This window comes from Orcinus orca, chromosome 11 (assembly GCF_937001465.1).
Source record: "Orcinus orca chromosome 11, mOrcOrc1.1, whole genome shotgun sequence".
Classification (NCBI taxonomy): Eukaryota; Metazoa; Chordata; class Mammalia; order Artiodactyla; family Delphinidae; genus Orcinus; species Orcinus orca.
Window position 1 is genome coordinate 61,735,692 of NC_064569.1, and position 13,763 is coordinate 61,749,454.

General features: G+C 42.0%; 1 protein-coding gene across 1 annotated transcript in view; it reads right to left on the reverse strand.

Annotated features, from left to right (window-relative positions):
* Positions 1 to 204: 204 nt before the first annotated feature.
* The window catches only part of E2F7 (E2F transcription factor 7), a 31,291-nt gene continuing 17,732 nt past the window's right edge, over positions 205 to 13,763 (reverse strand). Inside the window, exons 7-13 of the mRNA XM_004271576.3 lie at positions 13,428 to 13,562; positions 10,526 to 10,711; positions 9,955 to 10,027; positions 7,297 to 7,792; positions 5,927 to 6,182; positions 3,903 to 4,324; positions 205 to 1,772 (exon numbers count right to left, since the gene is read on the reverse strand). Coding sequence (XP_004271624.2) covers positions 1,602 to 1,772; positions 3,903 to 4,324; positions 5,927 to 6,182; positions 7,297 to 7,792; positions 9,955 to 10,027; positions 10,526 to 10,711; positions 13,428 to 13,562 — 1,739 coding nt within the window. The 3' untranslated portion in view covers positions 205 to 1,601. The remainder of the gene's footprint in view (positions 1,773 to 3,902; positions 4,325 to 5,926; positions 6,183 to 7,296; positions 7,793 to 9,954; positions 10,028 to 10,525; positions 10,712 to 13,427; positions 13,563 to 13,763) is intronic.

A 13,763-nucleotide genomic window follows, 5' to 3' on the forward strand; every position in this document is an offset into this window, starting at 1 on the left:
TATTATCCTGTAGTTAATATAAAGCTACTTTATTCAGACTCCCAGAGTCTCTTAAATTAATATTTTTATTATTTCATATAACATTTTCTTGGGTCCAAAAATTAAAAATAAAATCCTACACCAAGATTCCACATTTAAGAAGTATAAAAAAGGAGAGAGGAATAAAGAAAGGAAGGAATGAAGGAAAGGAGGGAAAAATGAAGGGAGGGAGGGAAGGAAGGAGGAAGCCATTTACTCTGAAGAGACAATGAGGTAAATAATACATCTAGGCATACAAAGATCTAGTTTGGCTACTTAATGAAACCCTAAAGTAATATGGTTTAACAAAGGGATACTGGTAAATTTCCAGAATTATATTTATGCTAGAACAACGATCCCCTGCACTCTCTGTTCTTATTTTGCAGTTCTAGGAAAAATAACTCTGATTTGAATATTCTTGGATTCTGAACATCAATGTGTCCGTTTTCCCTCTTATTCTTCCCAACATGAAGAAAAAAAAGTAAAAGAAAAAAAATAAAGTATCACCTATTGTCCTACATCAATTTCTACACTGTCACTCTTCAGAATTCTACTAAAAGGTCCCAACTAGGTTCCAATTTTCCATATAATTCCTTTCTACCATCCTGATTTATTCAATAAACAGCAATTGCTAGAAGACATCCCATACCTGATGTTCTACAGTTAACATTTAAATTAAAACACAAGGGCATGTAGTGAAGGAAACTGAACATAGTAGGACTTTTTTTTTTTTTTTTTTTTTTTAACAAACGAACAGTAAAACCTCACTGTTCACACAGTTACTGAGAAGCAGCTATCTGGCTGCTAGAGTTCATCTTAATTCTCAGGCCCAGCTCAGGTTAGCACAGTTCATTATAGCAAGGTGTGTCTTCACAGTTATTTTGGTCTTGACATTCCGTCATGTATATACACTTATCCACATTATTACTAGGTTGTAAAGTAAGTGCAGGGCAAATTATAGGAAAAAAGTACAAACATTCAAGTCGTCATACCCTGAAAAACATGTGTTTTGCTGTCGTTGTAAACTTTTTGCACTAAATCCCACTTCAGGAAAAAAATAAATAATACCATAGGATTCAAACTGAAGTTGGCTTCCTGATGAAGCCGAAGGAAGCAGTAGCTTTTTCAAACTGCAGAAAGGAAGTTTCTCTCACCACAGATCTACTCGGGGTGAGTGGGAATACACGTCAAGAACGCTCAACCCAGTTAAGTGCTAGACGGGCCTCCCCCACTTTAGAAAAACCACAAGGCTCCAGGAGGCTGTTCAGATCTCCTTCCAGCAACAAGATGATTCTTGAATGAAAACCACAACAGTCAGTTGGTGCTTCCACTGTGACACCACGAACGGAGTCTGGACTCTAACTGGTAAGAAATGCACAATTAGGAACAATTACTTTCAGGAAAATAGATGCTTCCTGAAGATGGATAGTTAACATTGGAACCAGGGGATGCAGGAGAGAGGAAGGATGCATGCTGAAGACCAGATGGTTTGCGTTCTAGTTTCTGTTCACCATTAGGACATGATCTGTAACACAGGGAAATTCAGGCACCTCCATCTCACCCCTGCTGGGCAAAGCGTCAGGTTAGTCGGCCCCGCCGCTGGGGATTTCGAGCCTCCTCTGTGCTGAGCTGGTGTTTCGTGACTGATTCCTTTCTCTTCTCCTGAGGACAGGGTCCCCGAGGCTGCCAGGCGTCTTGAAAAACGTCTCTCGATGTGTGCGTCGGATGCTCTTGGGGGTCACTGGAACTGGTGACTAAAATAGAGAAGAAAAAAAAAAGAGTACATAAAAACAGAAGTGAAGTCAAATTGTACCCAGTCTCTCAACTGGAAGCCCCCTCTTTTTTTTTTCTTTTTTTAATTGAAGTATAGTTGATTTACAATATTGTGCCAATCTCTGCTGTACAGCAAAGTGACTCAGTTATACACAAAGACGTTCGTTTTTTATATTCTTTTCCATTATGGTTTATTGCAGGATATTGAATATAATTCCCTGTGCTCTACAGTAGGACCTTGTTGTTTATCTATCCTACATATAACAGTTTACATCCGCTGATCCCACACTCCCAGTCCTGCCTCCCCCTTGGCAACCACCAGTCTGTTCTCTATGTCTGTGAGTCTGTTTCTATTTTGTAGATAGGTTAATTTGTGCCATATTTTAGATTCCACATATAAGTGACATCATATGGTATTTGTCTTTCTCTTTCTGACTTACTTCACTTAGTATGATCATCTCTAGTTAAATCCACGTTGCTGTAAATGGCATTATTTCATTCTTTTTTATGGCTGAGTAGTATTCCACTGTATATATGTACCACATCTTCTTATCCACTCATCTGTCAATGAACATTTTGGTTGTTTCCAGGTCTTGGCTATTGTGAATAGTGCTGCTATGAACATAGGGGTGCACGTATCTTTCTGAATTATAGTTTTGTCTGGATATATGCCCAGGAGTGGGATTGCAGGATCCTATGGTAATTCTATTTTTAGTTTTCTGAGGAATCTCCACACTGTCTTCCATAGTGGCTGCACCAACTTACATTCCCACTAACACTGTAGGAGCCCCCTCTTGACATGTGTCGCTGTGATCCCCACGCAGGTGTTCCATCCTCTTTGCTTTTCTGTCACACTCCTCCAATGTATCTCCTTCACAACACTTACCACAATTGGAAATTAGCTGATTTATTCTGTGTGCAGAAAGGCAGCCTAGCGAAGAGGTCACAAGTGTGGCACTGACACCTGCAGCCAGGGTTTGGGCTCTGCCATAACTAGCTGTGTGACCTCGGGCAAATTACTTAACCAGTCTGTCCCTCAGTTTCTTCATCCATAAATGGGGATGATAAAAGTACCAACTTAGCAGGGTTGCAACAATTAAAGGAGGTGAGATTAATAAAGCACTTTAGATCATGCCAGGCAAGTAGTATGTGCATGTGTCTTTGCTCTTTTTGTTTACTTGCTAATATTTATCCTCTCACGTTAAATATTTATCCCTTTAATGTGCCCTAAAAGGGCAGGGACCATTATCCTGTTTACTGTTACATCTTTACTGCCTAGGTCAGTGCCTGGCACGTAACTGGTGATCAAGAAGCATATGCTATATTATAATCGCCTTGTTTAAAAACTAACATGTATCTTTCAATGTCTAACAGACTTTTGAGCCCCTGAATTACTTATCTAAAATACTTTTGGTCACAACGTAACTCCTTCTCTGGGAGAGAAATAATTACTCTGAACAATGCCTAATGCATAACAGGAATTCAGCAAATGCTCACTGACTGGACTACAGATGGAGTTGGGGGAGGCAAATAAAGTACTGATTAATTTATATCGATTACAGACATTTATCTATGTACATCTGTATCTATTTTGAATATGTATATATACACATCAAGGAAACAATGGATATATTAACATATGGCCATTGCCTCCTAAACAATGCATTTTATGAAATGATAGACGCTAAAAATCTTTGAGCTAGTATCAAGACTTTCGTTTCCCTTGATTGTTTCTATAGCTGCACAATTAAAATTCAGGATGGTCTCCGTTATTGACGTAATGAAATGAGAGCTTGGAGAAATCATCTGAATATTCAGCATGCATCAGAAATCCCCATGAACTATGCTTTAAACAAGTTCCTTCTGATTCTAAGAAACAGATTGACACCTAAAACGAGTTTTGCCTCTAAAGCACAGGATCTCCCACCTTCTGTCTCCATGCTGTATGAAATAAGCAGATACCTCTGGGTCTACAATGGAAGCCAGGTAGAATCTGCTGTAGCACCCCTGTCCTACAGTTGTTTGACTAAAATCTGATGAAACGCAGGCAAATGCTATCACGGAGTGATGCTCCTTCTTGTGCGGAGCTGAAATGAACCTTCAGGACTCACCTGTTGTAATTTTACCACAGAGGCTGGATGTCCTCCGTAAACGGGGGACTCGGGCGGGATGATGCTGTGTGATCTTGACATCACCGGACTCAGGTTAAGTGAGTGTGGACCCTGAAGCTGAGCATCTGTGGAGGGGAGTGTCGATGACTTTGGATTAACCAGGGCAGCAGGGCCGATGAGAAGGTGAGCTGTTGATCCAAGGCCAGGCAAGCCAAGATTCACAGGTCCCGTGCTTGGGAGAGCACTGGAAGCAGAGGACACCGGCCCGGGCATCGTGGGTGAATAGAGAACAGGAAAAGGGCCCAGCGTCGGCGATGGCAAGACCATGCATGGAACACTGAGCGGCGGCAGCTGACCTGAAGACGGTCCCACAGCACGGGGGGTCTGATTGCCAGATAAGAGCACACTGAAACCATTTAATCCTGGAACAGAAGCAGAACAAGGTGAAAGTCAGGGCAATGTGAAGACACCATCCAAGCTCCCACCCCTCAGGGCCCTTTCAAACGGGAGCCCACTGTCAATCAACCCTCATGCCACAGCCTGGCCACCCGCTCTGTGCTCTCCCAGCCCCGCACTGCCTCCTTGCCACAGTGGCCACCGCTGAATTCCCACAGTTACCTATGTGACAGTTTGGTGGATGCCTGAGTCTCCTGAGAGACTTTATTAACATGAGCTCCACTGAATCCAAATTGAGGAGGAAAGTGAACTTGGTTGGGAACAATGATAGCTTCCTTTTTACAAAACTTCTAACAGAAATTTATATTTCCCTCAATTAAGACCACGGGCAACAAATGACAACAGAATGAACGGTACCTTGACTTTATCACTAGTAAAAAGCACAGGTGTATTCATGTAATGTCACCACGATGGCAGATGTCTTAAGAGTCTAACGGTCCCCACACTCTGAAGTTAGGAGAGGCCTGCACTTGCTGTCAGATCTTTTCATTACTATAATTTAAAACAATTCCTTTTCTAACTGGATTTCAATATAATTGGCTTCCTCTGTAATCCTATGTATTTAATTCTCTGCATTTGTAAACATCCTGAGGAGGAATCCACAGCCTTCACCATAGCGTCCAAGGGCCCACGGCCCAGAAAAAGCTACTGATCCCTATGCTGGGCTGTCATTTTCATTCTGAAGAAGCCGGGTCTGTTTTTTTTATTTATTAAGGTATCAGCAACACTGAGTAGCGTGCTTAGACGAAGCCCTAACAAAATATTTGCTAAAGGAATAAAGAATGTTTTCTAGATAAATGAGAAATAACAAACACCTACCTAACCTGTGATGGGAACAAGGGATTGAAGAAAATCACTTTAAGCCTCTTTGTAAGAGAGCAGCCTCATGTACACAGTGCATATTTTAAAAATTAGGTATCTGTTATATTTCAGCTTTATTTCAAGAGTAAGAGCATTTATTGAGTCTTACTAAGCGTCAGGCACTATTATTCTAAGTGCTCTAGATGTATTATCTTATTAAATTTAATCCAATTTTCACAGCACCCCCATGAAGCAGGTGCTCTTATTATTGCTGTTTTACCAATGAGGAGGGCTGAATACTTAAGTTCACGCAGATAGTAAGTGGTTTTAATGTCCAGCCCTCTCACTCCAGCCCTGCACTCGACCACAAGGACATGTCAGCACTTCTGAATATTGAAGAGATCAGCATGTGAGCTGCACATGGTGGCCAGGACGTTCACATGGTTAAACTGAACCACTGCCAGATTCAGCTGAATTATAAAAACAGAATCACCTTTTGAATACGTTGTGCTTTTTACCAAGTAAAGTTGAATGCATTAAAAGTAAATTACCTGCCCTAACTGTTTTCTCCTTATCCATGAGGTTGGTGAAAGTGAAAGCAGCCTCTGCCTTCATTTCGTCGATGGAGAAAGCAAGGGGCTAGGACTGAAATGACTCAGAGGCAGCTCATCAATGCACCAGCTCGGTCGGGTGACATGAACAAAAATTTAAACATCAAATTTATGACCCGAGTACCCCAAGGGACTCGAAGACATGACACCCCTTACCTGCTGGCGACTGCACGTAAAGATACTGCAGCAAAGAGGGCTCTTTGGTGCTTTCATTTTCTTTCGAAGGCTTTTCTATCTCTGTATTTCTAGAAGGATCTCCCCACTCAGAAGAAATGAAGCAGTCTGCTGTGGCCTTCCCCAAAACCTCCTTTGCAGCAGAAAGTTGTCCGTTCATGTGAATGTCTTCATGGGGTGCAGGTCCCCTTTTATCCACGGTCTTGGAAGAGGCAATGTCTGTGGAATCTGAGGGTTTCTAAGCACAACCCAACCAGGAACCAGAAAAGCAAGTCAAAATCCCAGCAGTAAATTATAATAACAGCTTTCTCCAAATAGCTAACATATAAACAAAAAGGTCAGACACAGCTGTATGCCACCCTGATTAGTGTATATCAGTTGTTTCTGTCATATTTATAGGAACGGCCTGAAGATCACTGTCACGTCATGCGCTTCTGTAGGCTTACGATTTCTTAGGCACAGAAACGATGGAGATTTTAATAATGGGAAACTGGGTATGGTGTTTAGACTGTGAAATAAATTTCTGAGCTGGAACACGTAAAGGGTGTTGATGCTGCAGGCTTTTAGGGCTTGATAAGAATTGCAGGGCTGACCCAAAGCTGTCTTGGTTATCTAAGACACATATATATAGATATACCAGTCAGTCTTTTCCTTCCATTTTGCAACCCCAGGCTATATACAAAATTAGAAAAATTCATTCTGGCAGGAGGAAGGCATAGAGGAGGAAGGGTCTTAATTAATGGACTGATTTCCATGAGGTGTGCCTCCCTGATGCTCTACAAACGGCTGCAGGGAGAGTGCTTCTGCTTCCTGGGAGTTTGACCAGTCATATCTCATTAACCTCCAAAAGGCTACTGTGGACAGCTCAGATGTTTGTTCTTTTCATTTTGTGGCTAGGGAAACGGGCCCTCTGAGCAGTGACCCGAGCACTGACATAGACACTGAGGGCCAAACGGCACCTACATTCTTGACTGTGGACCCCAGGTGCACCCTGGATTAAGATGATTATTTCATCAGTGTGTTAAAAAAAAAAAGTATAGCAAAAAAGACTGGGAAAGAATATACAAACATGTTGACAGTGATTGCCTCTATGTGGTGGGATCATGGGTAGGTTTTTTTCCCTTTATACTTTTTAGCGTTTTATGCAAAGTGTGATTTTTATAAAAATCACTTTTGTTACAGTACTGCTTCATGGCAAGATTATTTGGGGCTGCCAGTCCTGGGCTTAATTATACAAGTGACACATGCACCGCTTCCTATTCCAGACTCAGTAGCTTATCTGTGTGTCTCTATTGGGAAGGAACTACAGGTCGACGGGCCAATCAGCTAGCACGTCCACCGGAACCCCTTACCTTGGGCATGACGAGGGAGAGGGGGCCGTCTTCGTAGTCCCTGCTTTGTCTCTTCGTGGCCGGCTCTTCCTCCTCCTGGGGCTTCCTCTCCTCCCCTAGGCGCTTCTGAACTGAGGGCGTGGCTGAGCGCTCTGCTGTGCCTTCCGAGCCCCTGCTGTCCCTCTCTGACCCTGACCCCGGGGACGGCGGCTCTTGCAGGCTCCCACACAGCATGAACAGCGAGGTGGAGGGCACGTACATCAGGGGCTGGCCGGCCAGCAGAGCTGGCTTCAGGCTCTCCGCGTCCAGGGCGGCAGAGGCGAGGGAGACGCCTCCTTGTCCGTTCAGACCATTCTGGGCAGAGAAGGCCTGCAAGTCCGTGGGAGCCACGGAAAGTACTGGGTGGGCCAAGGCATTAACACCGTATTCTGAGTCAACAGAGAGGCCGGGGAAAGGAGCAGCGGCCTCCAGGCTGCTTGACGGAGGTATCGCTCTCTGATTGGCAAAAGCTTCTGCCCTGGAATAAAAGAAACAGAGTGGGACCCATCCAGTTACCACATTCTACCAACTCCCAACTCTGCTTTCCTAAAGAGAGATGTACCAGAGCAGGAGTGAGAGGATACTGCTCAGGATGCCATTAAAGCGCACTCTCTGAGCCCGTGAGCCGACTCCAGAGGCAGATGACCATATCACCTGGATGGATGGTTAGGGGTGGGGTAGGGGGATCTCAGGTGAGGGCTAATAGAGGCTCCTCCCCTGCCTCTCCCACAGCCAGTAGCCATCAGCTACCCAGCACGTACCCCTTCCCAGGCACACAGATGCTACGATGACTAGCATAATAGGGTAATAATTTCACATAATTATTATACCACTAGCTACTCTCATCCATCCCCCCTGCCCCCGTTTACTGGGGAGGAAAACTGAAGCTCAGAGGCGAATCCACCCACTGAAGGTCACCCAGTGGGGCCTCACAGTCAGTCACTGTGAGAGATCCTGGGTAGATAACGGAGTCTAGGCCAGACATTGATTTAAAGGACATACCTAGTTTGTCTCAAATCCTCTGTGAGATCAATGAAGTGGGCAGTGAGTGAGGAAATAAATTTATCTACAAAATTATTTTCTGTCATTCTTGTCCCATTCTGCTCCATATTACTACAGAATTTTTAGGCAGCACACATTCAAAATTAAGTCCCCTCAATCTAGGAGATTATAAACGATGTCTGGGCCTTTTATAGAGAAAAATTTCCAAATACTAGAAAGCATGTTTATATTGTTAGTATTATTTTGCAAGTAGATGAGGAAGACTCTTTTGAGACTCCTTTAAGGACTAGTAAATAGAGAACAGGGATTTCCCTAAACCTCTGTGAGGGAATCACTGAGAGCAATTTTGCCCACGTTCTCGCCCCCTGTGGTGCTGGGAATAAGCGGAGTGCACGGGGCTGCAGAGATGAGTAAAGCTCTCCAACCACAGCCTCCCGGAACAAGTGATGGCTATCACTCAGCTCCATGAAACAACGTGCCCACGCTGATGGTCGCACCCACTGCCCTACCTCTGGCCGTTCACCTTCAACCTCCCCATCTCCACCAGTAAGATCACCGTCACCTGAGACCCAGGTGTTCTTTGTGATGCCTCTTTTCTACTTCAGTGACTCTTGCCGACTCACTGTCTTATACTGATTTCCATTTCTTTCCATCCCCAGCTGACACGGCTCAGACCAGCACCACAGCAGACCAGAATGACTAGGAATGCTCTATTCTATGATCTCCTAATCTGAAGCCCTTCTCTATTCCAAGCCCACCTGCTTAAAGCAGCCAGAATGGTCTTCTCCAGTGAACCTACAATAACTCTTTACCATCCATCTAATAAGTCCAAACTCTTCAACTTGGCTTTCAAAGCTTTCTGCCAACTTGACCTACTTACCTCCAATATCCCAAGTTCTTCTTATAAATACTTCCTTTCATGATCCTATTTGGACAAATCATTAAGGCCAGACTAACCAGTTTATTTCCCCTCCACTCCCTGATCCTGGCTCAACAATCTGTTTCTTCCCATGTCTGGCATTATAAACCCCTCCTGTCTTCGCTTTAGCATCTCCTCTGCTTCCTCTGCTAATATATGATTTCCTTGAAAATCAGACCCCAAATCTGATTCAGCTCTGTCGCTTAATAGCATTGTGACCTTGGGCAAGTTACTTAACCTCTCTGGATTTCAGTTTCCTCTCTGTAAAATGAGGATAATAGTACCAACCTCAAAAGGTTGTTTTTGTGATATTAGATGAGATAATACACATAAAACTTCAGGAATAGTACCTGGTAGTTCATAAACAACGTTAGCTATGATGATGACAAAGTGATTCATGGGACTATGATGTGTCATTTCTCAGTGTCACATTAGTAGTGACTTGTCTTTTCTCGTTGTATTTGTCTTTTTATTTATCTTTTTCCTTGTAAGCTTTCATGGCCTAGGGGAATAAATTTTTCATACTTTTGTGTCCCTGATGCCATATCCTGCACGGTGTCAGGCACAAGGGGGAAACTTACAAAATTCTTAATAAACAAACGGCTGACTTTTGAGCAGGACTGTTAAATTTTACCTTTTGACGGGTGGCATTTCAATTTAGTCAAAGTTAAGACTAGGAAATAGAAAAAAATATCCTTGGAGTTTTTAAGACTACTTACTGTGAATTGTCTTCTATTTTCTGTCTGTAGACAGCTGCCAGACTTCCGATTTCTAAGGAGTAGCCCCCTGACCCTAAAAAGGAAAATGAAGGTCTAGTGAATATAGCAAGGGACTTATACACACCAATTACATACAGCAGGATTCATTATTCACAGCTCAGGGATTATCTCAAATGCATTCTGGTTTTGATTCAAATTGAGAAATGTCCAGAAGCTAGCTGCTAATGGTGAATGCAGGTCTCATCAAAGATTAGTGAGAAAACAAAACAAAGCAAGTATTGCTTTGTAAGTCTGATGAATTGCTGAGATGCATCAAACAGGCCAACCATGGCAAACCAAATGATCTTCAGTCTTTTAAGGCCGGCTAGAATAATTTCAGGCATGGGGCTATGTTTATAACCTTGAAGTCACCAACTCTTTTACCCGCCCGCCACCCCAAATCATTTCACTTGAGGTAAGTGAAAAAAACAGGCACAGCCTAGAGTCAGCTCACTTTAAAATGACAGTGCATGGGTCGGGCTGCAATTACATGGTGACTGATGGATTCCATGGATTAAGTAAAGGCAGATACCTTGTTTTTCTCTGTAAGGGCTGCTGGGTTCTGAGTTCACTTTCCTCTGGATCCTCTCAGAAGCCTGATCTGAGTTAAAGGAGCCATGTCGAGCAAGCTTCTGTTTTGCACATAATTGAATGTGGCCGTATGTTTCTCTTTTCAATTCTGGTAGGACAGATGCAGAAACATCCACTAGTTCCTCATCTAAATAAATAAGAGAATTGGTAGTGTTGTTATACAGCTATAATTCAGGATAATTTTAGCCTTTTTAAGATATGGCTTTGAGGACCTATCATTGTAACGGAGCTACCCTATAAATTAAAAACTAAGACAATCAAAGGAATTTTATGAGCCTTGTGTCAAACCCCAATTCCTTTCAATGTATTGTACTAGTCCCTTTTAAAAGTTAGTGGATGACTTTAAAGTAAGACTGAATCCATATATATTCTAAAATTATCTAAACTGCAACAAAAGTAGAACAGGATGTTCTATAACCCAAATTAGAATGGACCTGGCATTGTAGATGCTTTCTTTGGGCAGAGGTATCCAAGAAAAACCCAATCATACTCAGCCCAACGTGCAGATTTAGAGATTTTAACATTAATTGAGATCAGCCTCTTACGCCACAGCCCTAGGGCAATGAGTATAAGAACCTCTGTTTTCTATTATTATGCTTTATTATTTCTTTCTTATGCAGTAGGAGGCTCAGTTACTAAGTGACCAAAGGAATAAGGTCAGCAGAAACTTCACGGCTGAAATGCTGCAGAACAGTGAGGATAATAGAAGGCTGGGCCTCGGAGGCACATTTTATGCTTAAATAAGCCTGTGTGAAATCAGGACAGAAATTTCTATACAGAACCAGGCCTATATTCTACAAAGAAATGACCCCTGTTGTTCAGATAGTCATTCCTACCCTGCTCATCTGTGCTATTTTGTTGTAAGTTCAAAGCATGTACATTCAAATTATAAGACTGATTTAATAAACTGAAAGGCCCAGCTAGACTTACATTTTCTAAAACACACAAATATTGAAAAAGAAAATCACCTTACAGTTTTCTTTTTCTTATAACAAAACCCCAACAGATGTTCTGTTTAGAAAATCCGAAGTTAAAAAAAAAAAATCAGAAGTTATAGAATCAAAAAGAAGAAAATGGGTCAAGATAGTAATGGATCATATCTACCCTCCTTCCTGAAACAAATAAAATATTGGACAAAATATATAAAACAATGGCTCTCAAGACACTGGACATCAGGACAGTGATCCCTTAGAGATCACTGGGAAGAACTTAACCCATATCCTCTCTGAATTCCTACCGAGCCGGTACTGCCATGTGCAGTGCTTAAGAGTTATCTAATTTTCAAATGTGTGCTAATTATACACCTTCAACAGAAGCTCATTAACCAACTGAAGTGCATAAAGCACTGATTTGGGTACTAGGGTGTAATCAAAGGTGAATAAAAACTGTGTCTGCCCTCAAAATTGTACAGCGGGGACAAAGCATAACATCATCAAGTACAATAGCATGATGCTAAACTGCAATCGTTTAGATGAGACGCTCTGCTCTGGGTGATCAGGGGAAACTTCATGCAAGAGCTGATGTTTGAGTGACATCTTGAAGGTTGAGTAGAATATTTTTATGTTGAAAGGGGGAAGAGAGCTTCCCAGGTGAAAAGACCGGGAGAAGCCAGAAGCAGAGGAGTAGAAAGTGGCAAAGTTGTACACTTCACGCTGGCAGGGGCTGTATCACATACGTCTTTGAATCTCTCACGGCATTAGAAGAGGCAAACCTCGGAGATATTGCAGAGATATTGCGGGTTTGGTTCTAGACCACTGCAATAAAGTGAGTCACATGAATTTTTTGGTTCCCCAGTACATATAAAAGTTAGGTTTACACTATATTGTAGTGTGCGATAGCATCACATCTAAACAAACAATGTACATACCTTAGTTAAAAAAATACTTTATTGCTAAAAATGCTAAGCATCACCTGACAACGCAGGGTTGCCACAAACGTTCAATTTGTGAAAAACACAGTATCTGCACAGTGTGATAAAATGAAGTATGCCTGTATAGTCCACATGCAGTAAGTACTTGCTGGGTTGAATTAATTAGACTTGATTTTAAGTGGTTTCATCTAGTTCCTAAGTGAATAATGTGTTACAAATGAGGTAGAGAGCTATATCTTTTATAAGCCTGGGTTAAGTGCCGGAATTTATACTACTAAGACTAAAATTGGAAAGGTAACTTAAAAATAACTTTAATGGCTTTTTTCCAGGCAGCATAGCCATACATAAAGTAGCTGGTGCAGAAGGATCCAGTCCCCGGTTGTGCAAATATTACTTTTGAAGTAAGCAGAAGATAATACCCTCTTTTGCTCTAATTTAGTAAAATTATGACATTAGCAACCTTTGAAATAAATTACAAAAAAGGTGTTCGTTACATCCATACTATATTTAGAAGCCATCTTACCACATATTAGTTTTGGGATAGTAATTGATATAATTTTTACATTATCTGGAATTTCAAAGAAAAACAAGGTTTTACTCTGCTAATGCACAAACAACCAGAGTTCATAAGGAGTGTCATTTAAAAAAATTTTTCTTTTATGAAGTGTCATTTTTAATCCTCAGTCCCAAACTTCCAGGAACTTTGGAATAAAATAAAAAATGCAAAAGAGCTGTGATTTAATAGTTCCAGAAACTGCCAGGTTCTAAGTTACCTGTGTGTAAGCCAACCAGCATAACCATTTGTAGACTAAGGCTCATTGTTCCAAGACTGATGTCACTAGTCTAATTTTGAATGTGATGTGGGTGATGGGAAATGAAGGTGAAGATCAATTGCACTGTGTGGTGGGTGTATGATCTGGAAAAGGAACTGGGGATTATACCTAAAATGGTCCCTAGCAAAACCATGCCTTACCAGTGGAACTGAAATCCACAGGCCCAATCCACTTGAAGGCGGGTTTCCGGCCTCGCTCTTCTGTTACATGCACTTTCTTTATCAGTGCCAAGCTGGTCAGAACATTGGCTATGTCATAGAGGCGTCGTACCTTTGCTAGAAGATATAAAGACAGTTGTGGTCACACCATACATTGGTCAGCAACACCATTACGTTTTAGTTTATGTGACAGGTCACTTTCTAGCCACCATATATAAGCCTCTAGCAGAGAGCAGTGGGGTAGCGTAAAGAGACCAGTGGCTCCGGCGTGAAATCACCCAGGATTTATGTATCTGATGACACTACTAAGGGAAGGTC